This window comes from Spea bombifrons, chromosome 2 (genome assembly GCF_027358695.1).
Source record: "Spea bombifrons isolate aSpeBom1 chromosome 2, aSpeBom1.2.pri, whole genome shotgun sequence".
NCBI classification, from domain to species: Eukaryota; Metazoa; Chordata; class Amphibia; order Anura; family Pelobatidae; genus Spea; species Spea bombifrons.
The window spans coordinates 118,798,540-118,821,533 of NC_071088.1; the positions used below are offsets into that span (position 1 = coordinate 118,798,540).

At 41.7% G+C, this 22,994-nt stretch overlaps 3 protein-coding genes across 3 annotated transcripts; 1 reads left to right on the forward strand and 2 right to left on the reverse strand.

The window, feature by feature from the left end:
* Window positions 1–1,259: 1,259 nt before the first annotated feature.
* On the forward strand, window positions 1,260–8,654 carry AAAS (aladin WD repeat nucleoporin). Its single transcript, XM_053456192.1, has 17 exons — window positions 1,260–1,286; window positions 1,791–1,914; window positions 2,654–2,781; window positions 2,867–2,922; window positions 3,115–3,206; window positions 3,406–3,452; window positions 3,547–3,645; window positions 3,776–3,919; window positions 4,579–4,699; window positions 4,816–4,940; window positions 5,543–5,603; window positions 5,693–5,783; window positions 6,000–6,093; window positions 6,191–6,258; window positions 6,366–6,447; window positions 7,376–7,460; window positions 7,798–8,654. Exons 2-17 carry the CDS (start codon window positions 1,792–1,794, stop codon window positions 7,933–7,935), a joined length of 1,554 nt encoding a protein of 517 aa, XP_053312167.1. The 5' UTR covers window positions 1,260–1,286; window position 1,791; the 3' UTR covers window positions 7,936–8,654.
* Window positions 8,655–9,492: 838 nt separating this feature from the next.
* Window positions 9,493–15,706, reverse strand: MYG1 (MYG1 exonuclease). Its single transcript, XM_053456204.1, has 7 exons — window positions 15,467–15,706; window positions 14,052–14,164; window positions 13,814–13,973; window positions 13,067–13,216; window positions 10,282–10,404; window positions 10,016–10,197; window positions 9,493–9,767 (listed from the first exon to the last, which is right to left on the reverse strand). Exons 1-7 carry the CDS (start codon window positions 15,686–15,688, stop codon window positions 9,608–9,610), a joined length of 1,110 nt encoding a protein of 369 aa, XP_053312179.1. The 5' UTR covers window positions 15,689–15,706; the 3' UTR covers window positions 9,493–9,607.
* Window positions 15,707–17,451: 1,745 nt separating this feature from the next.
* Window positions 17,452–21,644, reverse strand: PFDN5 (prefoldin subunit 5). The gene is made up of 6 exons (XM_053456206.1): window positions 21,508–21,644; window positions 20,118–20,220; window positions 19,999–20,030; window positions 19,128–19,202; window positions 18,558–18,663; window positions 17,452–17,788 (listed from the first exon to the last, which is right to left on the reverse strand). Exons 1-6 carry the CDS (start codon window positions 21,577–21,579, stop codon window positions 17,718–17,720), a joined length of 459 nt encoding a protein of 152 aa, XP_053312181.1. The 5' UTR covers window positions 21,580–21,644; the 3' UTR covers window positions 17,452–17,717.
* Between the last annotated feature and the right edge of the window lie 1,350 nt (window positions 21,645–22,994).

Sequence of the window (22,994 nt, forward strand, 5' to 3'; positions counted from 1 at the left end):
CAGCTTGTACATAGATTCCCTTCATTTCATTCACCTACCTATAGCTTGTGTTTTTCTTTGTTAAATCAGTCTAATTATATCGCAGACAATTTGGTTTAAATGTTGACAACAATTCCAATTCCTGAGGCTCTCCTTCTTCATCTCGCTCTGCCCATACAAAGGCTGCCAGAACTAATCAACAACATTCAGCAACTTACCAACAGGGACGAGAGAACGTCATGGTAAAGAATAATCATGCAGATCACGAGAGTTTAATATGGCTCCTTCTTTGATATACACATAAGCATACCTGAGAACTCTCCGGGTATTGCCCTGGTCTACCGGGAGAATCTCAGGGTCACCAAAGTGGTGTTGATGCACAATGTGTAAGTGTGTGTGAGCATGTATGTGTAATTGGTGTGAGATGGAGTGTGTGATATCATGAGTGGTGTGTGAGGGACTATGTGTGTTAGAATGAGTGTGTGCATTTGTGTGAGCATGAGTTTGTGTGTGTTTGCATATGTGTGCCATAGGGTTGATGGGGGCAGGGTGCAATGATGGCACTAACAAGCTCTTTGAGGGCAAAGATGGCACAGGCAGGCTGTTTGGAGGCACCGATACACTGCTTGGGGGCACTCACAAGCTGTTTGGGGGCAAAAGTGTCACTGTGGGACAAGTTGCTTGGTGAAGTTGGGGGGCCCTAGGAAATTTTGACACTGGGCCCTGTGGTTTTCTAGTTACGTCTGGATAGTAGCAATGGTGGTGAATGTCTAGATAGTAGCTTGATTAGATAACGCTAGCCCTGCCACAGGATACCCCTGATCTCAGCTTCCATAACAAGAAATGTACAAGCTAATTGCTAATAGATATCTTTAATTAATGAATTTAGTGATGCTAAAAACTGAGCCAGTAACACTTCTCCTCTCAGCCTAAAGGTGGAGAGTAATTTAAAATTGCAATTGTGTATTTTTTTCTTCATTTAAATTTACAAATGGTCTTAAGGCTCTTTAGCTTAATAAACGCACATAATGTACATAAAATGCTCTATTGGTTTTATCTGTAAATATCAGCTTTAAGAAGAAAAACTCAAGTCACACATACGGCTTACATACCCCACAGCGAGTTCCGCAGTAGAACTACAAGTACCATAATGCTCTGCGGCGCATGCCCGCCCACTTCTCCGTGCGCTGACACGGAAATTGTCCCATATGAGGACTCGTCGTTGCGGGAGCGCGTTTTCGAAAACCTTTTCTTACAGCAGGATATATTTCTTTAGCTGAGTTTGTGTCGCCTTGTATTTATTAAAGGTAATGCAAAGCTTAAGAATGGACTGTTAGAGACCTAATTTATTTGCCGGGGAGGGCCAGTAAATGTTTTAGGCGCTTTACGTAATGTTGACTAAAATGTGGCATCAGCTAGATGTTTCATGAGGTAATGTATGTTCTCGTTAGGAATGCTACATTTATAAAAAGAATAGACATAATAATATACTCATGACGTTACACCAGGTCCCTGGCTGATAACATATAATGCTTGTTCTTTGTGGCCCTGTTACATTACCTGTCAGTATGGAGTATGATATTATGGAGGCCCTAATACAAGTATGATAACTTTGTGTTTGAGAGCAAGAGGGCCCCAGTGAGATTCCACATTATGGAAATGTTGGGAACCCTGCTGTATATTTCATGTATGATTTTGTGGTCATTTGAAGTCTATAGCTGCGTAAGTTGTTGGCGCTATAGAAATAAAAGATAAATAAAATATAACTAACGGGCCTAAAACCGATAATTTTTTCTTCTCTCTGCTTTCAGGATGTGTTCGTTGGGGTTGTTTCCTCCTCCTCTGACGCAGGGTGATGTCACGCTGTACGAGTTTAACAATGAGATGGTCCCAGGCTTGGCGTTTGACAGCCCCCCTCCGGCCTTTCAGGAGAAGGTCGTGTGTAACAGTTACTGCTTATCTGCTTTTCTACTTTGCCTTAAAGTCCCCCAACTGCGTCATTTAAATGGCCGTATTCCTGTATTTACATGTAATACTGCTGCTTGTCCGTCAGTGTGAATGTTTTTTATCACCTGCCTGAATCAATTAAAAGTCATCGGCAACTTAGAAGTAGGGGAGTGACAACATGTGAGGAAGAATCGCGTAGATCAGGGCCGTCAAGCCTGCGGCCCTCCAGCTGCTGCAGGACTACATCTCCCATCCTCCTCAGCCAGCCCTTAGCTGAAAGAGCATTATGGGAGATGTAGTCCTGCAGCAGCTGGAGGGCCGCAGGTTGGACTCCCCTGGTATAGAGCATCAGGCTCTATACCAGGGGAGTCCAACCTGCGGCCCTCTCGAAGGAAAGTTACTAAAATCCTGACTGTCAGAGTCAGGATTTTAGTAACTTTCCTTCGTATTATTCGTTTAAGGATGATTTTCGTACATATGTTATTTTAATTTGCAAACACTATTGCATAGTTTTTATGTAGTGCATAGAATTGTAAAATATAGGGTCTGAAAAAGTTGAGAAATACACTTTAGATACAGATAACGGAATTATGCAGTATAATGTATCAACATTATATGGTATTTAATATACATTTATGCATCTTTGTTGCCCAAATCAATGCACATTTAAACTCACAAGCTTTTTGCTCTCCATTTTTTTTTCTTCTACCTTTATCCTCTCCTATAGTTGGTAGACATTCCTGAAATTGTAATTCCCCTAGAAGCAGTGAAAGTCCCCGGCCGGATGGAGCTTAGTAGTAAAGCAGCATTTATCCATCACAGAGAATCTATCTGGAAACGTTGTCTGAATGGTTGGTAAGTTATATCATAAGATCCTATACGGCGCGCCTTGTCTGGCGGTTTTGGGTTGTTCTGATGTTTTGACTATGCACTATTTCAGGCACCAAATGGGTCTTGCTGGTCTACTAGAGGAGATGTCCAATTCAGAGGAAGAGGGTAAGAGATCCATATGGAACAAAATGCTGTGTTTGAGCGGTCACAAAACTTTTATACATACTGAGTGTGCGTATACATAATATATACACATATATTGCTCCCTACAGTCGTAGCTATAAAGTAGCATTAGATGTGTATTCTGTTATGATTTGCTGTGAAGCTATTGTATACAGTGTGTACTCTAATCCGCAGTCCCTCCGTGGCTTGGACGCGCAGCCCGTTGCTCCCTTGCTGTGTGTCGTTTGGCTTCATCCTTTCATGGATCACTTTTTCCCCATCTCACAGTGAGTCTTTCATTCTGTTCAGAGTTAACCCGATAGCTGGGAGAAATTTCACTTAGAATATGAGGCATTCATTTTTTATCACCAGTATGTTATGATTTTAATCAGTATTGAAAATAAGAATACCCCCCCCGAACACACACACACACACACACACACGCCAGTTATGGGACACCTCTGATATATTTTTGTGACTCCACAGATGAAAAGCGAGGATCTCACAGCGGAGTTCTCTCAGGCTGATGACTGGTGAGTACATGTCCCCTGAGACGTCTCATGTGGCACCTAAGGGAAAATCCTTGTCCTTTGACCCCTGTGATCTCTGCTCTGTCTGATCTCTCAGGGCTGGCTGCTCTCTTCGTGCGTTTGCTTGGCATCCTCACACCAACAAGTTTGCCCTGGCTCTTCTAGATGACTCTATTCGTGTTTATACTTCAGGGAGGTGAGTTCTGCTGCATCAGAGTATTACACTTGAGTGTTCAGAGATTTCTCAAACCAGGATGACTTTCATGTTTAGGTATTCAAGTAATGTGTGGATGGAAATACTTTATTGTGTTTACTGATTCTTTTAGCCATACTGTACCCACATTAAAGCATAGACTTCAGAAGGATGTAGCCAGCATGGCATGGAAGCCCCTGTGTGCATCTATATTGGCGGTGGCATGTCAGAGCTGTGTGCTGGTGTGGCACGTAGATCCTACCTCATTATCCACAAGGTAAAACTCTATTTTTTCTTTTTTAATTCCAGATAAATGGGTTTTATGTAAAAAGGTAATTCTGATGCATAGTTTAAAATAATTGGTTGCTAGGGTGATAATGCAAAAACTTGCTCCAGAATCACTTTTCCCACAAAACCCCAAAGCTGGAGTTAGGGCGACACCTAATGGTTAGTTGGTTGGAGAAAAGAAAATCGCTTGTATCTGAAACGGCTCTTCTTTCAGAGAATATAAATATATATTTTTAATCCATTGCACTTAAATATTATCATCAAATGTTATATGAAGACTTTTACGTGGAGGAGGGAGATTGGTGATGCCATCTTCCCAAACCATTTTCCCGTATCAAAGGGCAATCTTTACCAGACTTGCATTGTTATTTAATAAATACTTTAAAATCTGCCTTTTCTACAACACTTGTACAGTAATAACCTGTGTCCAATTATTTTTAGCAACCAGTCTTTTATTTATTTATTTTTTGTGTAAAGCTAAAACTATCTGGTAAATACAATACCTTAGTCTATTGGGAACAGAGAGATGTCTAGTTACTTCTAATGAAGGTATGTGTGAAGGTCAGCACTAGCTAGTGGTTAGAACGATATTGGTTCTGTGTGTCTGATATCCATCATGCCTAAAGATGATTCTCTCTATCCCCTCAGGCCCTCGTCTGGCTGTGCCCAAGTATTGTCGCACCCGGGACACAGTCCTGTCACTAGTGTTTGTTGGTCTCCTAGTGGCAAGATCTTGCTCTCTGCTTCTCCGGTTGACACCACTATGTTGGTGAGTCATGATTAACAGATGTGTTTTTTTCTGTATTGTTGCTCATGGTAAAGCCTTTGGTGTACATTTTTATAAATGCTTTGAGATATTATTACTTAACACTCTTCTCTTTCCAGGTTTGGGATGTCGCTACAGAGAGTTGTGTGCCGTTACAGAGAGTCGGCGGAGGAGGCGTCACCTTTCTTTCTTGGTCTCCAGATGGTAGTAAAGTGTTAGCAGCTACACCATCCTCTGTGTTCAGGTGAGCATCTAAGCATACATGAAATGCTACTTTCTAATCATTTACGTATTTACAGATTTTGCAGTAAGTTATCCTGTATTTAGCTGCTAGTGCTAATCGCAGACTGATCTTGTCAGAGGGAGACTTTGAAGGAGAATTGTTCTAGTCCTTCACTTCACTGAACACTAAAGAGCCAACTCCAGTGATATTCTGGCCCTATATAATGTATACACAAAGTCTTAACACCGAATAAATACAATAATACAGATCCAGCTTAGCACTTCACGCTGGAGAAGCTTGCTAGTGTTGGGTCTTCATAATGAATAGTGAAGTGAGGGAATTAAAACCAAAACTCTTGGCTTCCTCGAGATTAAACTCCAGGTTCTGCTGATACCACCTGGCAGCCTTGTGTAAGTTTTAGTAAGTTGCCAAGGTAATTGTGAAAGGTAAGGCGTATCTCAGCCCATAGTGGGTATATGTGCTGGTTTGAGAGGCACATTACCTGTATTTAGTAACCTGAGAGTTTGGAGGGTGTTTCCACTATATAATTTATATTTCAATTGTCTATACATAGACGCCTACGTATATACCTCCTTGAGTCCCGATGTTTTTGCATATTGCAGGGTGTGGGAAACGCAGATGTGGACCTGTGAGCGCTGGCCAACATTACAAGGTCGTTGTCAGGTACAATTCATTTCATTCTTGGCCTCCTAGACAGTCCTACCTCTGATTTACTTAACTTCTGACCCCTTTATTATTACCTTGTTTCTTAGACTGGATGCTGGAGTCCTGATGGCAGCCGTCTTCTTTTCGCTGTGAAAGGAGAATCTGTAATATACAGCTTACTCTTCTCAGTCTCCGATGGTAAGCTTTCTTGGTTCACTTTTTTTTTTATTTTATTTTTATAAAAGTGTATACATGGAAAAGGAATGTTTTCTAATGAAGACAATACTATTTGAATAAACGGTATTATTCTGCTGCCTATATAAAGAGGTGTTGTCACAGTGTATGTCAATCTGCTTATCTTACCATTAAAATGCTGTGCTGTGATAACATACAAAATCATTCATTTATTATCAGGACAGACCCAAGGCTGTGTCGGTGGAAGTCAGAGTGCCAACGTGGTCGCTGATATATCTGAAACAGTGTTTGAAACAGAAAATGGGGAAATCAGGTGAGTGTGGCCATTGATCTGTGAAGGAAACGTGTTAACATACACCATGCTGAACCCGCATTTGCATCTAAACAATGAACCGGTGTCTGTGTTGCAGCATTGGAGGAGAGATCCAGTCTATGGCTTGGGACCCAAGCGGGGAGAGGTTGGCCGTCATACTGAAAGGTGATGCCCACTCTATCTGCGGCTTCCAGATCTGTTTTATTTTAAGGTGTTTGGCTTAAACGTGTCTCTTTACATAAAAAAATCTGAAGTGTCTCTTGGTTTTGCAGGAAATCCTGAGAATGAATCAAGCCAAACTGTGATTGCTGTGTTCAGGACAAGAAACAGCCCCGTGTTTGAACTTCTTCCATGGTATGTGCAATAACAAGAAAGCGTTAAGAATGGGAGATGCTCTTACTTTAGAACTTAAGAGTCTGTAGCATAAGCACGCGTATAAACAGATGTAACACCTTCATTCCCCCAGTTCGGGAATTATATAAGTTTCTGTCCCCTTTTTTGCCATTGTGATGGTTTTGAAGTAGCATTCCCTGTAATTGTGTAATTATTTCAGTGCACATTGAGGTTCATTTTTCTAATGCATGTTTTCAATGTTTATGGTCATTTATAAAATGAGATCAGTCTAGCAGTAGAAGGCAGGATCTTGTTTTCTAGTTCTAATAAAAAGAAACAAATGCATACTTATTTGCAGGGGGGATAAAGTGTTCATTTAAAGCAGGCATGTCCAAACTCGAAGAGTGCCAGATTTGATGAAGTGAACATGTGCGAGGGCCGACAATTTTGCCTGACATTCTTTAAACCATTAAAACTAAATGCAAATTAACTATTTTATTGAAAACGGCATACTTTTCATTTTGTGACTTGGATGACAAATCTAAACAGGTGTTAAACCACTCTGCCTTTAATATAAAAAAAAACAGATCTATATTTGGGCAACTTATCTGTGGGGCCTTATCAGTCCGGAATGGGGGCCGCAATTGGCCCTCAGGCCGGACTTTGGACGTGCCTGATTTAAAGGGACACTTGACTAACATGTGCATGAGATGACTAGAATGTCCCTTTAGGGTATTTCTTCATTCCACTGTACTAATTAGTTATTAGTGAAAGATTTCCATGTGTATTTCTAAGATGTTTAATGTGAAGAGCTAAAACCTTTTATTTATCATGCTTCACAATTTCTGCATTCATAATGGCCAAACATGCACCCGTTTTAGTGTGCATGTTTGGCCACTAAAGTTTTATCCAGTTGTATATTATTACATCTCTGTTTTTGTGTCCTCAGTGGCTTCATTAATGGTAACGATGGAGACACGCCACAGCTCGTGCAGTTTAACCAATGCTTCAAGAAGGGTGCTTTGCTCACTGCGGTAAGGTTATTTATCTGTCTATGCTTTGAAAATCATGATCTGTATGGATGAAATGTATAAAAGTAAACCCCAAATGGCTGCCCACTTACCAGCAGCTAACAGTGGGACAGGTGGTGGTCTCCAAAGCACCTGCTCCATACTACGCTTTATGGTGTAAGTGTATAAGGGATACACTCACACATTTATTCTGCTATTAACGCCAGACTTAATTAGCTGTCTGACAAAGTGTAGAACAGAGGTGAGTTTGTTGAGGATTGGTCTGTTCAGATGGTCTCAAAAATATCAAATTACTGCAGGTTACTTTTAACCGATGTTCTCCCTTTCTACTACTTCCTAGCTGTGGAGCTCTGGCCGGCTGACGCATGTCCCTTTCTATTTTGCAAATTCCCAATTACCGCGTTTTACCCCTGAGGGCAGCAATGTGGTGTCAGGCAATGCCAGCATCGTAGCTTCAAGGACCCTTTTCACAGAGTAGCGTGGTGGAGAGCACAAGCACCTGCCCGTTGTGGTGGAATCCTGTTCTAATCAACAACTTCACCAGAATTCAATGAAACAAGACGTCTGCTATTCTGGCCTGGTTCTCCTGAGGGACATCTGTGACCTTTAACAAATCTGCGGTATAGATACGATCTAACAGATGGCAGTACAGGGAGTTGTTTGATTGTTATTACGTTAACGTTCGCATTATAGAAATTGATTGGAAAGGTACCAAAATGTTTTGCAAATGAAAATTATTTAAGTGACTTTTCTACCTAATTTATTGTACAGTCGGTTACTGGCTTGATTTGCTTTTCTATATCCAACAGAAATAATTCTTAGCACTGTTGAATATCCCAGCCCTTTATATGAATAATTCTTTAGTCAGGTAAATTACACCTCATTCATAGACTTCTAGGAATTTTCGATGCTAAATGTCTATTAAGCACAGTATGTTTGCTGGCTGTACCCATCATATCAGCTTAAGTACAGGCAGAAAGAAGAAAATGAGCCTAGCCTATAGTAAAATAACGTGCGTGGATTTGAAATGCACAAAAAATGGTGTTCATACAAAGTGGACCATGATATACATTCGGATAGTTGATGCCCAGATGGCCTCTGTCATTAGTTAGCGTAGGTTGGACAGATCTGTATTTTATGTAAGGGATGCAGCACCTTCAACCTGTATGTAAACGTAAACCTCCTGTGGCAGCCTGATGTATACCTGCATTCTTATCTGTGCTGCTGAAAGAGCAAATGGGTTCCTTCCCTTTGGTGACACTAAATATCTGAAGTCATCCTGTCATATACAATGGTCAGGAAGAATAATTGGAGATGGGAATCACTGAATACCACAGCAGGAACATCTAAGGAAGCAACAAACCATAGAACTGCCATGCAATAAATCATATTTCTATAAATGAGTATTTTCTATTATATTGGTGTTTTAGATACTTAACTACATCCTGTACATAGGAACACATGTCATGGTTTTGTAAGAGTCCCCCAACCAGTAAAACATGTACGTAATCTTTACAGCCGTACTGGCTTCAAAAAAATAAAAAGGGGGCTAACTAAAGTGCAGTTCTCTGCCTTGCAGGGTTATTCTGTATGTGTGCCGGGGGGGGGCCCACAAAACCTGTTAACAGATGCAACAGACAACGCGAAACTACAAGTTTTGTCTTACAGCACATTTACCAAAAATAAGGTTCAGCCAATTATGTGAGAGCGAAGCAAATTATCCATACCCCCCCTTTAATATTCCCATAAAGCCTACATACAGCATGTAAGAGGGCAAGCCTTCGTAAAGACTATGCCCTAACATATGGGGACTTGACTTCTTAGTTGATGATTACATTATATATATATACATTACCTTTCACACCCCAGTTGCAGGACCATAATTCATTGTGCTGTGTCTGGGCTGCTAATAGGAGAGAAACCTAGCTTGTTGAGTAGATTCATTAAACTAGACTATTTCAAGAGCAAGAATACACAACACTTTCCCCACGTGACTAAATGCACACATAAAAAGATGACAATTGCGGCAAACATGAATTGAATACAAAAATATTTACTGATGGTAAATTGTATAAATACAATTGGTTGGAGTTGGTCTACGTGCCGCGGTAGTAGGGCCACGCAGCGTGTATCCAATGTTAAATTATTTTTTATGATGTGAGAGCTTTCCGTGCCATTTCTAAAGCTCCTCCTTGTGTCTCATTTCCACCGATAAATCCACTGGCATGAACAAAGATGCAGCCTCGAATCCCACTGACAGAGGAGAGGTCGTCAGACCGCAGCCCACGCCAATCCTCGGGCAAAGAGAGACTAAAAGGTTTCAAAAAGAAAAAACAAGTCAAACTCTCTTGTGACCCTTCACAGTCTCCCTCTTTGCAGTCTATAGAAACTAAAGGATAAACTATTTATGAACCTTCTAAATTTTTGGACTCTGTATTATCTGTATTTTAACCCCCTATACAACATTCTGTTACTTTGCATCTACATTCCTGGACCGATACGGCTACTCCTTACTACACGTCTATATTTCCTATATATTTAAATGCCGCATTACTAACCGATTCTGGAAAGTGCTAGGGCCCGTAGGAACACACTGTATTCTCCACTGTGCGCTCTGATCGGGGTACAACACATATTTGATCTGTTTCTCCAGACTTAGCTCCTTCTCCAGCTGGAATAGATGCTCCTTCCAAGGACAACCACCCTGAGCCAGAACGATCACCTCACCCCTGTCATCCACCTGCGATAGAAGGCAGAACATCACTGCAGTTATAGTCCGTCACAATGACAATTCTTATTTTAAGAGATAATAAAAGACGCGAACCTGGAATCTGTCCTTGATGGCCTCCTCTACTAGAGCGCGAGCTGGCAGCCAAGAGCGGTGATAAAAATCCAGACGGGACACAAACTCAGAGCCGGCTAATTCCATGGCCTTCTTAAATCCAGCCTATAGGAGAATGAAGTTTCAATGTGACAAATATATAGCCTGGGGTATGACACAGAGTACACAAAACCCCATGTTACTACGAGGCACATCATTACATGGCATTCCATCTAAGTGCCACTAAACAAGAGTTTGCCAAGGGATTCATTCTATCCATCTTTCACTGCCTTCAATTCTTCAGAAGATCCTTGAAGACCCACTTCTTTAAGGATGGCTACGAACTTACACATTAACACCCTTCTCCCCATCTTCCTTAGCCCAATCGTCCTAGTCTCTCTCCTGCCTTCGGACAATCCTTACATTAATGTGGCTGCTCCATCCCTAACAGCGGCACGTTTACCTCTTGCGTAATACACCCTAACTCTCTCCTCACCAGTTGTTTCTGTAAGCCAAATTGTTATGTCCTGTTCACCCATTGTACAGCGCTGCAGAATATGATGCCACTATATAAATAATAATAGGATACTTCTAATCCTGTGTCCACCTGGTAACTAGAGACAGACGAGCACATTAACGACATGGCATAGATCCGACCTTGTACAAGCTGTCCCAGATACACAAGGAGCTAAGTGCATCCATTTGGACTCTTGAATGGATTATATAATGATATTATATGAAAATAAACATGCATTAGGTAGATTTTTTTTTTTTTTGCGATTCAATAAGCCTATAATAGTATAAACAAAATACAAAAAATCATAGATTAATAGCATTCATAAACATGGTCCGAAAATATTTGGACACCAACACAATTTTGATCATTTTGGCTCTATACACCACCACAATGGATTTGAAATAAGACAACCGGGATGCAATCGAAGTACAGACTTTCAGCTTTAATTCAAGGGGTTCAACAAAAATATTGTATGAAACGCTTAAGAATTGAAACCTTTTTTTCATACACAGTCCCCTTATTTCAGGGGCTCAAATGTAAATCGGATAAATCAACACAATCATAAATAAAATGTTCATTTACTTTGTCGAGAATCCTTTGCAGGCAATGACTGCATCATGAACATCACTAAACACCGGGTTTCCTCCTTCGTGATGTAGCGGTCTTTAGTTGTTTGTTTGTGGGTCTTTCTGCCTTAAGTTTTATCTTCAGCAGGTGAAACGCAAGATTGATCGGGTTGAGATCCAGTGATTGAATCGGCCATTGCAGAACATTCTGCTTCTTCGCCTTAAAAAACTCCTGGGTTGCTTTCCCAGTATGTTTTGGGTCACTGTCTATCTGTAAAGTGAAGCGCCGTCCAATCAACTTTGCTGAATTATACTGAACCCGACCAGACAATATATCCCTATACACTATTCATTCGGCTGCTTCTGTCTTCTGTCACATTATCAATAGACCCAGAGAGGATGTGTTATGCTTCTGATCACGAGGAGTTCCAAGCCTTCTCCATACTTTTTCCTTCCCATCATTCAGGTACAGGTTGATCTCAGTTTCATCTGTCCAAAGAATGCTGTTCCAGAACTAGGCTGGCTTTTGTAGACGGTTTTGACAATGTCTAGTCTGGCCGTTCTATTCTTGAGGCTTACGAATGGTTTGCATATTGTGGTGAACTTTGTGGTGAAGTCTTCTCTTTATGGTAGACTTGGATAATGATTTGCCTACCTGCCGGAGAGTGTTCTTCACTTGGCTGGATATTGCGAAGGGGGTTTTTCTTTACCATGGAAGGGATCCTACAATCATCCACCCCTGTTGTCTTCCGTGGACATCCAGGCCTTTTTGTGTTGCAGAGCTCACCGGTGTGTTCTTCTTTTCTCAGAATGCACCAATATTTTGACTCGGGCGCTCCTTATGTTCCTGTTATTTCGCCGATAGATCTTTTCTTTCTTGCAGCCTAAGGATGGCTTCTTTCACTTGCATCGAAAGCTCCTTTGACCGCATGTTGTGGGTTCACAGCAACAGCTTCCCAACGCGAATGCCGCACCTCCAGGCCTTTTACCTGCTTAACTTAGTAATGAAGAAATAACCCATGCATGTCCATGAAAAGGCTTTTGAGTCAACCATCCAATTACTTTTGGTCGCATATTAAAGAGCTGCAATTCCTAAACCCTTCCTCCAATTTGGATGGGAATTCCCTTGAATTAAAGCCGAGAAACTGCACTTTAAACCATTATTCATTATTTTAACTGTAACTTGAATTTATTTTCATAGACAGTCGACATAACAAAACTTAGGCCCGGAAATATTTGGACACTGACACAACTGAATACAAAGTCAGGGATCGACAAACCTGGTAACAACCACATTTTTTTTGTTTGTTTTTTTTAAATAAAATATTTTTCAACAAAGGTTTTACATACTTTTCATTTAAATGCTTGAAACACAGACTTAAATGGTGCACCATAATTTTCTGTTAAAACCTAGGTGCATTCAGATTCATGTTTTGAGAAGTTTAACCCCTTAATGACAAAGCCCGTACATGTACGGGCTCAAAATGCATTGTTTTCAATGGGTTTTGGGACCGCCCATTGTCCTTAAGGGGTTAATGACAGAACTCAGAGCACCGGTACCAGTGACTTACCCGGGTGGGCTCCCGATGTCATGGGCTAAACCCAATGGTGCCTCTTGGCAGTTAAAAAGGCAAGGGTACAGATAAAGGAAAACACAGCCGAGCAGTATGGATTCTAAGCACAGTGCAGGCCCTGGAGTGTTTACCTCCGTGTCTAGGTCCGGTTCATTCCAGCGTGGGTTCAGATGGCCGACACGAGAGCTCAAGGTGGTTGTTATGGAATAGCGCGATTCACCATCATACTGCGATATCCCATTATCAACAGCATCGATTTCTTCAACAAAGTTCTCATACATCTGAAAAACGAGAGGGAGATATATGTAACTGCATTAGTTAACCTCACTCCCAATCCTCCGTAATCTCAAAAACAAGGGCAAAGTACTTCATTCATGTACGAATGGCATTGGCCTGCGCTGGAATGGGGATAAGTAGTATAAATTATATAATTATTTGCCAATTTCAGAAATGGATAAACCGGTCATGCTATAGCATATCCGGTACGGACGCTGACGCAGAAGTTTGTCTTGTTCTGTGATCAGAAATTTTCTGCTATCTTAAAATTATCAGTATTTGGGTTTTTTCCTCGCATGACCTAAAATGGTTATTGCATAATTCTCCATATATGCTCTTCATGGAGGTGATAACCATTCACAGTCACGGAGGGTACGAGCAGAGTCACCGTGATACCTTTGTAGGCTGAGTAGAGTAAGAGCTCAAGCTTTTAAGACAATATAGTAAATGACATTGTACTAACATGCCTGAAGAAGAGAGCTAAGATAGTGGAAACGGGGAAGTAACCTGTTCGGTTACTGTATGAATCCTACTTAGAAGATAGAAAGCATTGTGGCAAAAACAAGAGAAAACACTATATATGAAGGTTTGTTTTAGCTTACTTTGTCGTACAGTACAGGTATGATGGAGTCATCCTCTTCCGTGTTTAGGAGTGTCGCAAGTATTTGAGATCCAAAGTGAGCGTACACAAGTCCAGCGCTGCTCAGCTTGGTAACCCAGGGCTTGTCAGGATACAGGCTGTGCATTGTTTCACAGAATGACCTACGCAACATTAAGATTAAAATTAGGGGCAAAAAAACTTGGAAATTCTCTTAGACAACAGACGAAGAAACAACTAACCTTTGATGGTGATCGTATCGGTGCCTGTTTGGATCATACTCCCCACCCACATCCACCACTACATCACACTGAGCCAAAAGCTGAGGGTCCCGGGTCCGAACAATCTCTGCATTCTGGGGGTCAGAAGACACAAGCAAATGTCAGTCTATGAAACTTTTCAAGACAGAGGATGAGATTTCAGAGACCCATCTCCTCAGATCGTCAAAAGGTGCCAACATGAACAAGAATGTTGAAGAAAATATACCGTACATACTTTGCTTGCATTGCCAACCTAGAGCTGAATGATAATAATACAACATGTCCCATGATACTCAGTAAAACTTAAGGCAACATGTGAATCATGGGATTTGTAGTCCACAAAGATTTGCCTGTATTTGAACCATCCCCTCTCCACAACTTGTGAAAAGGAGCACATTGGGAGATCTGGCTGCATTATGCGAAGATCATTCCTTAGTGACGGGGGTCACATGAGAGCTGCGGAACTCGTGACCCGCTCCTACGTCTTTCTGCATATTTGCTTGCTGTTGAGAGTCTGGCAAGCATGCATTTAATGCATTGGGGGGGCTGTAGTAGGTGGCGGAGGTGCCTTGTGGAATGCAGGTAGGAGGTTCTTGCTGGTGTCAGTGGGCATTGATGTTGCAAGACACACACTATTGTTTAAAGGGAAGGGGGCAGAAAGTGGGCGGAAAGGGGCAGGAAGTGGGCGGGAATGTGTACGTGCTGCCGCTACCACAGCCCAGAAAAGTGACGCTCCACCCAGAGTCTCCGGGTGAAACAGAGAGTTTCCAGCTAGGGTTCTATCAGAACAGTGTGGGGTGCTTATACAAGGGGAAAAAAAGTATAATATTGTACAAAGAAAATTTTATTCGCGTGGGATTGTTTTTTTCCCACTTTTAGGGCTCTCTCTGAGGTCTGAATATAAACGACCCCAATTATAAGGCAAAGTAGTTTTTCAGTAAAAATTAAGTCTTATAATCAAATAAATACGGTACTCTGCATATTACCCAAAATGAATAACCTAACCAAAAAATTGCAGCCCTGTTCTTGCAGTCTGACATTTCTTGGCATTGATTGGCTACTTGAAGCAGCCAATTGGTGGCCGGAAATCGCTCCAAGCCAAACATCTCCTGTGGAGGGGTGGGGGCGGCAAAGCATCATTTAAAGCCCCCCTCCAGCTGTCACATACATCAAAGAGAGAGACTAGGGTGTCCCGGTGGCTCCTATTTTACACACTAACACGTGGTCCGTGTATAAGGACGGCCACCCGCAGGAAATGGGTTCCTTAGGTTGTAATACGAATCCGTCCCCACATTAGATGCTCGGCCGCCGGTAGTATAAGAGTACACGCCATGTTGGCCTCACTCCCTACAAGCCGTCCAGCGGCTCTGTCACGCTGCCCGTCACACACGCCTCACCCTGTACGGCTCCAGCGTCCGCAGGAGGTAACACGCGAGCGCCTCGTCGCAATGAAATGTCCCGTTATGGGTGCCGATCTTCGGCGCCATGAGTTGCTCCTCCCGTCGGGGTCGTTTTGGGTCTTCAGGCATCAAGAGGTGATGGAACGCGCTGCTTCGGGGGCAGGAGAAGTGAAGGGAAATCAAGGCGAGCGCGCGGGACTGCAGGCCCCGTACCAGCATGCGGAACCAACTAGACGAGTGGCTGGGGGAGCCGGGAGGAATAAACCCACGAACAAGGCACTTCCGGATGTGGATCTCCACGGAAAGCGTTGTATTATTAAAAAGATGAGCGCAAAATAAATCGGTGTTACGCTTTGTATCCTTTAATTGTTACAAAACCGCAAGATAGGTTTATTGCGGAGTCTGTTTGCACTGTTAGCGATGCTGTAAAACTGTGCTTACATTGTAAAAATAAGTTACACCTACAAGTCTAAGGCATCAGAATGTCTTAACGTGTTTATTACCATAATAGGGGGACCTTCAGAACTTCACCCAAAACCTCAGTTATGTGGCCAGTTTGCAACCTCAATGTACTTGTTCCAACGAGCGAATTAATTATGCACAATGTAGTAATAGAATGTAAGCTCGTTTGAGCAGGGACCACCTTGCCTGTTGTCTCTGTAAGTCAGAGTGTTATGTTATATACTACTTGTTGTGCCCTGTCCACCCATTATACAGCGCTACGGAATTTGATGGTGCTATGTAAAACAACAAATAATAATAATAATCAGATAACTAAGAACGTGAACGCAAGCACATTTGGGTGATTAGCAATTAGGGTGCCCAGCACACGAACAGTTAATGGTCATAGGACCAGGTGCCAGACAGCCACTAATCATGAGGGCACTAGAGTTTACACAGCGCTAGTGGAGATAAGGCCATGCCCATGTTAAACGCGTACAGCGCTTAAAAGCGACTCCTGCCTGCCCCACTCCAATAAGTAATCATCTTGGTTTCTTTACTAGGGTTCAGAGTTGCCCAGGAAAGCAGTAAATGGCGGATCGTTTAGGTTCTGGATTATGGGGCAGATCCTTGTATAATACTGGAATTTGGTATAGTTATCTTTATGTGTTACATTGTATGCAAAATCCCATATACAGAACCACAGCCTCCAGCCAATCACTTCTGTCTGTCTTTGTTTCTTCCATTCTCTAATACCTGCACATGACACACACACACACAGCCCCGGAAACTGACTTATACATAATAGAGGAAGGTGGATGAAAATGTCGTTGCTCAGTGTTGTGGCGTCTCTAGTAGCTGAAACATTACCTAGTCGGGTTGTGTTCTCCAGTGGGGGCTGTGTTTCCCCTTCATAACACAGGCTTACAAAAGGGAGGTGAAATGTTTCATCTCACACAAACTAACATGTAATTAATGAACCCTATCATCTCAGGATTATGTTAGTATTATGCAATCCACATGTATTTGGGAAGGGTAATCTATTTAGATATAAATTGAATATAATCAGGCCCTGCATCCGCACCTACATATCAGACTTAAAACATATTGTTACCCAAGTCACATTAGTTAGTTGATGCTGTGCGAGTAGACAACAGATCACTGGTGTAAAATGTTCTAATGAATTCACTGACCCACTCTTAGGGAGATATCAGACATTTTTTAAATGTCTGATTTCTCAAATCTAAAAATCTACACTTCTGCCCTACATACAGTGTGTGGGGTGTATAAACAAGTAACAAAAATTAGAGTTCCTTTCATTTATCCAATTATTTTGTTATTCAAAGAGGATCCTTAAGAGGATGCAGTTACAGATTTGTTCATGATAATACCATTCCAAGTACCCACGAGAATCAGTCAAAAGAAAGTATTCTAACCTTTCTTAATTACAGGATACTTAAGGACATCTCAACCACTTTACAGGAAACATATGGAAAATATTTATGGAAACCGATTGAAATCCCAATAACAGTACAGACAAGTTTTGATTTTAAATGCTTTATGTTTCAAATACAAAACAATAAATGATAAACAAAAAAATAAGTTAACCCCTTTGCCGAGGAAGCTGTACAGCGTACACAGTCTGTGAAGATATACTTGGCTGGTGTCTGTAGTGGGGAAGGGGTTTTACTGCAGCGGCGGACCAGGCTAGTGATGCCAGTACTTAGCCTTCCATCCGCCTCTGCCACAAGATGCCACTGCATCCCATTCAGTAGGTGGCTGGAAGGGGTGGCCTCTCCGACTTCTGCTAAGCCTTGGATGTCCCAGCCTGGGCCGATGTCAGCTGTTGGATTTTTATACTCATCATTTCTATGACAGCTAGGAAGACAAACAATAATGTTAGCATAATACAGTAGCAGAGATTTGGAGATATCTCAATAACCAAAAAGCAATGGATCACGTTGAGGCTTGTTTGCTTTTGGCACATCCTTCCAATGACTGAAAGGCCAATTTTGTGAGCATTACGTTGTAATACTTGGATGGCACCACCAATTCCTAATGGCTATCGATACAGCAATTAACCCACCATCCTATCAAAACTAACCAATTTTCTACAGCTGATGATTTTCTGTACCAGTGACAAGAAGCAACACAATCTGCCTCCAAAAAGGACTTCATTTTAGCTCATTCCTCTCTATGGCAGGGACACAAATGATACAACACTACAAAGCAACATATTGATGAAATATGCTCTATAGAACAGAACAGCTCAACAGGGATCGCAATTCCCAAGATGCTCAGAAAACGTCTAAAAAACATCTATCGTTCCACAGAAACTGCTCTATAGAAATAGCATCAATGGAACTTTGGAAAATTCCAACAATGCTGCAATCTTGCTTTTTGGTGACACCTTGTCATTAATTTTCTTTCACAGACTGCCGTAAAAGCAATCAACTACAATAGCCAGGGCAGAAAAGTTAATGTGATAAGACAATATCAGAGAACAATTACACTTGCAAAATGTATACAATTTATATACTAATTTAATTCTCTGGGACCCACAATGCTGAGCAGCGAATGCAATCTGCTACCCTCACACTAACAGAGACAGTTTACACCCATCTTTACTCATACTCCTTTGTCTCACCTTGTTTCATTGCATGCTTTTCTTGAAGGGCTGGCTGAATCTTTTCAATTTGCTTAGTGAGGAAATCAATCTTTCTTTTGAAGAAATCTTTTGCATCCTCTACAGTCTGAGAACACAGATATTTAAGTATGAGAACAACTGGGTGGGAAAACAAATGTGGAAACAGATAACATCTTTGGAACTCTTAGGTAATTCTAAATATAAAAAACATGTAGATAATGTTCTACAACTCCTTAATTGACACATGATTTTCAGACCTTATCAAAGGACAAGACTGAGTTTCTGCAGGGAAATCTGGGGGTACAGTGAGACACAAAGGGATGTTTGTCTCAGACCTTGATGCTGATTTCACAATAAATCTCCTAAAACAGGGCCAAGACAGAAATAATTTTATAAAAGTCTTCTATAAGCCAAAACTTTCTTGGCTCAAGAATGCATGTGTTCTTTTATATACGAATGTTCATGATTTATTATTGGAAACGCTTTGCAGTGCATTTTAAAAATAAAATATATATATAAAAAAAAAGTAAAGCCAAAAAAATAAAAAGGTACCGACTAGTAGACTCTCACCTTCTCCACATAATATCCGGTTCCCACGTCTATCAGCACATTGGATACGTCACGCAGAGTCCCGGGCACATACATCTAAGGAAGGAGTCAAGGGAAGAAACACAACCTAGACATACTTGGGGAAAATGTGTAGTTTTTTGTGGTTTCGAGGGTTATACCATAAAAGCCCCTCGGCCCAATTTTTTATTCGTATACGTGCATTTTTGCTTTCACTTGGTGGTGAGAGGCTGTGATGTAGGGACCTGTAACATCACAACATCTGATCCCTGCAGGTTAGCAGCCATCAGATAATCGTTCCTGTATGCCAACAAAGCTAATCCAACAAAACACCATCTGCCAGGCTGCTACTTTTGCATATGCTGGCATGGTACCAGGTAGCTAAAATAAACTAAAAAGAACACATTAAAAGAAGCTGCCAAAATGTCACAGACAGGCTGTCTGTTTACATGTAAATGTAAGGCTTCTATCTGTAACTGAAACCTGCATTTACACAAGCAAAATCCTCCCCTGGAGGTAAGGGACATGACTGCTCGGTAGCAGCTCCATTACCTATATGAGATTTGAGGCTGGAAGATTGGGTCCATTTTACCAGTCAGGTATCGCTGTTTTAGTTTGTACATCTTCTGAGCGTTCCCACTGACGCAGGACAGCTTAGACAGACAATATTAAAAGAGCAGTAGCCTCGTCCAAAAAATGGGTTCGCTCACACAGCAGGCGCTCTTTATTGGCACAGAACGCAAGCCGGTGAACAAGCACGTGGCCCGTGTCAGTAGATGGGGCAGGAGTCGGTACACTTCCTTGCTTCCGAACGGGATCACTATATACCGACACAGAGTCACTTGAATCACACTATACTCTTAAAGAAGGATACAGAGCTGGTCAGAGGAACAAGCAGTTGCTTCCCTGTAAGATAAGCAAATACACATTAATACACTTATTCTTTGGTCCTTTTTGACAAAACCACCCCATATATTGTGACCGGCTACTCACCTTCATTACTCTTATTCAACACGTTCAGGCAGTCCTTGGCTTCCACGTACTTTGTTTGTACCACTTTTAACTGGGCGATGGAGGAAGACAAGAACTCAACTTCCTAAAACAATGACAACATTTCACGTTTAGTGGTTATACCGGGGCCAGGAGCAGCAAGAAATGGTTTGCATTGATGCAGATATATTTGCTTTAATAAGGTTTTTAGAAGAGATGGATGACACAATCAATGGGAAAATACTATATTTTTGTAATATTGTAACAAAAACAGCATAAAAACAGTTCAATGTGGCTGTGTTTGAGTCTCCAGTGCCTATACCAGTAAATGAGTGCTACTTTATCAAGCGAGTCCCCCAATGTTACGACTTTAAAGTCAATTCAATACAGCCCCCCCATCATTACAGTTTCTGATTACCACTGATATAACCCGTGGCAGTTGTAGTGGATCCTGGCCAGGCCTTGGGTATCAGCCCCTCTGCTACATAACAGTTTTATCTCCCTACTGGGCAATCAGGCTCCCCGTAACTCCACTATTTAATGAACCGGTTATAAGGGGGGGGGATCACCGATCTCCCCAACTGGCCGATCAACACCACGCATGGCTCTCCTCCATCGTTTCATTCCGCACCGTGCTTCCTATGCAGTATATGACGCCATGCAATGATGCCCTGTAGAATGGATAGAGGCGTGTTGGGGGTGCCCCGGGTGATGTATAGGGCAGCACAGGAGGTAAATATGCCTTTGGGGCAGGTGGGGGGTGGCGGCTGGAGGTGCTGGTCTGGGGTAGTGCAGAAAGTACACGTTATCAAAAGGTTTTTTTTTTTTTTCATACGAACCTCCATACGTTACATATGAGCAAAGGAGGACATTAAAGGAGATGGAGCTCGGGGAGAGGGCTTTACCGCAGCATTTGACGCTATATTTAGACCTATTGACAGCGGTTTACATAAAAGAGCGGGGGATTTAGATTTTTTTGTTAACCAATTTAGTTCATAAACACTTTTTTTCTGTATAGCTGTAGAACACCGGTACTTTCACACACAGCAAGCATTCTAAGCCTTAAAAAACACACCTCTCCTATACGTGTGTGTGTATATACACATATATATATATATATATATTATACATATATGTGTGTGTCTGCTTACGTACTTGTATCTAAGCCATACAACAGGTTGTGTTAATACACAGGCCTAACAGCGGTATGATGGAAGCCAACAGGCTCTAGAATACATGCAGCCCGGTTGCTCCGGAGGCCGTTTATAGACAGGACACAGCCCCGGCACTCGCACGTTTTCCACAGGTTTCTTTTGCTATTATTACTGGTATACGGCGCGCGCAGCCGTGAATGAAACAGCCGCGTAACGAACCCGAGGATTTATCATCATACCTGATCCAGCTGACTTTTCAGCCCCTCTAGTTGCTGCAGAGACAAATCGGTAATATTCACCGTCTGCGCCATCTTGCAGGAGGAAGAGACCCTCCTTCCAACGTCCGCTTTAGCGCAAAGCTACGAGAGTGCCGCTCTACCCACGGCATTCTTTATGATACGTTAGTTCGTGCCACAAGCACAGCTCTATGGTATAACTGTCACTCTGGCCGCCTACTGAAGTACGCGCTGTGGTTTTAGCGGTCTTAAAAGATGACTCCGTTATGGAACGGAAAGGGGATCGCCTATCATTATACTATAATCACATTAAAATACTGTGACGTTTACTCTTTTAACGGGTCAGTACACATTTTCCCCAATGGGATAAGGGGCCAATTTTCCTACTTTTGCTTTAGATACGTTTATACGACACACTAATTTAGGAACAGCTACACTTTATCTCCAGCAACCTATGTAATTGTTAAGCTATTCATAGATACCTAGTATAGGGGAAAACACAGCATCTTGTATGTTTTTTTTACCCCATTGTTTGACCCCAAGAGCCACACGGAAGAGTAATTATAATGGAAACTAAATACATTTCTTAAAAGCTTCCACCCCCTTAAAGGAGATTATATAGAAGAAAAAAAAATAATAAAAAATATATATATATATCTCACACACGGTAATTATACCCATGCAGGTACCGGTATAATGCCGTTTAGGCACACAAGGAGGGGTTAAAGCCAATAATAATGGTAAACAAACTCCTGCACCTCTAGTATGCCTTTTGGGACTGCAACTCCCGCTATCCTTTTCTTTCAATGCAACACCCCATAACCCCTAGAGTGCCAACTACAAAGGAAATACACAGCCGGAGAAGTAGACCCATACAAATAGGAGAGCACGGTCTTTGGCTGTTGTTGAAATTATACTACAAAGTTTATTTTTGTAAATTCTGGGTAAAAGTGTATCACCATGTGACACAGCGGGCTGTCTGAGGTTACTTCGGCCGCTTTTTTTTTTTATATATTAAAGCATTTTTCAAATTACATTTACAAATATCAGAGACCACCCTTCATGCCGTCAGACTACATGGTCTGCTTGCCAAAGCTGGACTCCACTATACATTAGTAAGATCGAACTGATTTAGGACGCGTAGTGAAGTGGAGGAGTCCAAATCTTCAATTTACCTGCAAACCCCTACTTTAGTGAATAGATTCTTATTAGTGACAAAAACCTGACAACTTTAAGAGCAGAGTTCAGTTTAGGGTTGCAATTCATATTAAATCATGTTGTATATTTTTCTGTATTTTATTTCCAGCGCTGCTCTCGACCATTTAATTACTCTGGGCTCGTCGTTCCTTACGGAAGCCTTGTCCAGAATAGCATTTAATTTATAATAAGTGGTGATAGGGCTACAGGATGTAAAACAATTTCCCTTTTTGGCGATACATCTGATGTACAGCAGTTTCTTGCTTTCAAAAAATTTAGACTGACTGTAGTCC

What these genes read in the sequence shown, in the direction of transcription:
- AAAS (XM_053456192.1), top strand. Translation starts at nt 1,792, where the DNA reads ATGTGTTCGTTGGGGTTGTTTCCTCCTCCTCTGACGCAGGGTGATGTC. An exon ending in CTCCGGCCTTTCAGGAGAAG is followed by an intron (nt 1,915 to 2,653) that starts GTCGTGTGTAAC and finishes CCTCTCCTATAG; the next exon opens with TTGGTAGACATTCCTGAAAT. An exon ending in CATTACAAGGTCGTTGTCAG is followed by an intron (nt 5,604 to 5,692) that starts GTACAATTCATT and finishes CTTGTTTCTTAG; the next exon opens with ACTGGATGCTGGAGTCCTGA.
- MYG1 (XM_053456204.1), bottom strand. Translation starts at nt 15,688, where the DNA reads ATGCTGGTACGGGGCCTGCAGTCCCGCGCGCTCGCCTTGATTTCCCTT. An exon ending in CCATCAAGGACAGATTCCAG is followed by an intron (nt 10,198 to 10,281) that starts GTTCGCGTCTTT and finishes CTTCTATCGCAG; the next exon opens with GTGGATGACAGGGGTGAGGT. An exon ending in CCTAGCACTTTCCAGAATCG is followed by an intron (nt 9,768 to 10,015) that starts GTTAGTAATGCG and finishes GAAACCTTTTAG; the next exon opens with TCTCTCTTTGCCCGAGGATT.
- PFDN5 (XM_053456206.1), bottom strand. Translation starts at nt 21,579, where the DNA reads ATGGCGCAGACGGTGAATATTACCGATTTGTCTCTGCAGCAACTAGAG. An exon ending in TGAAAAGTCAGCTGGATCAG is followed by an intron (nt 20,221 to 21,507) that starts GTATGATGATAA and finishes TCATTGTTTTAG; the next exon opens with GAAGTTGAGTTCTTGTCTTC. An exon ending in TTGTTCCTCTGACCAGCTCT is followed by an intron (nt 19,203 to 19,998) that starts GTATCCTTCTTT and finishes CTCCTTCCTTAG; the next exon opens with ATGTATGTGCCCGGGACTCT.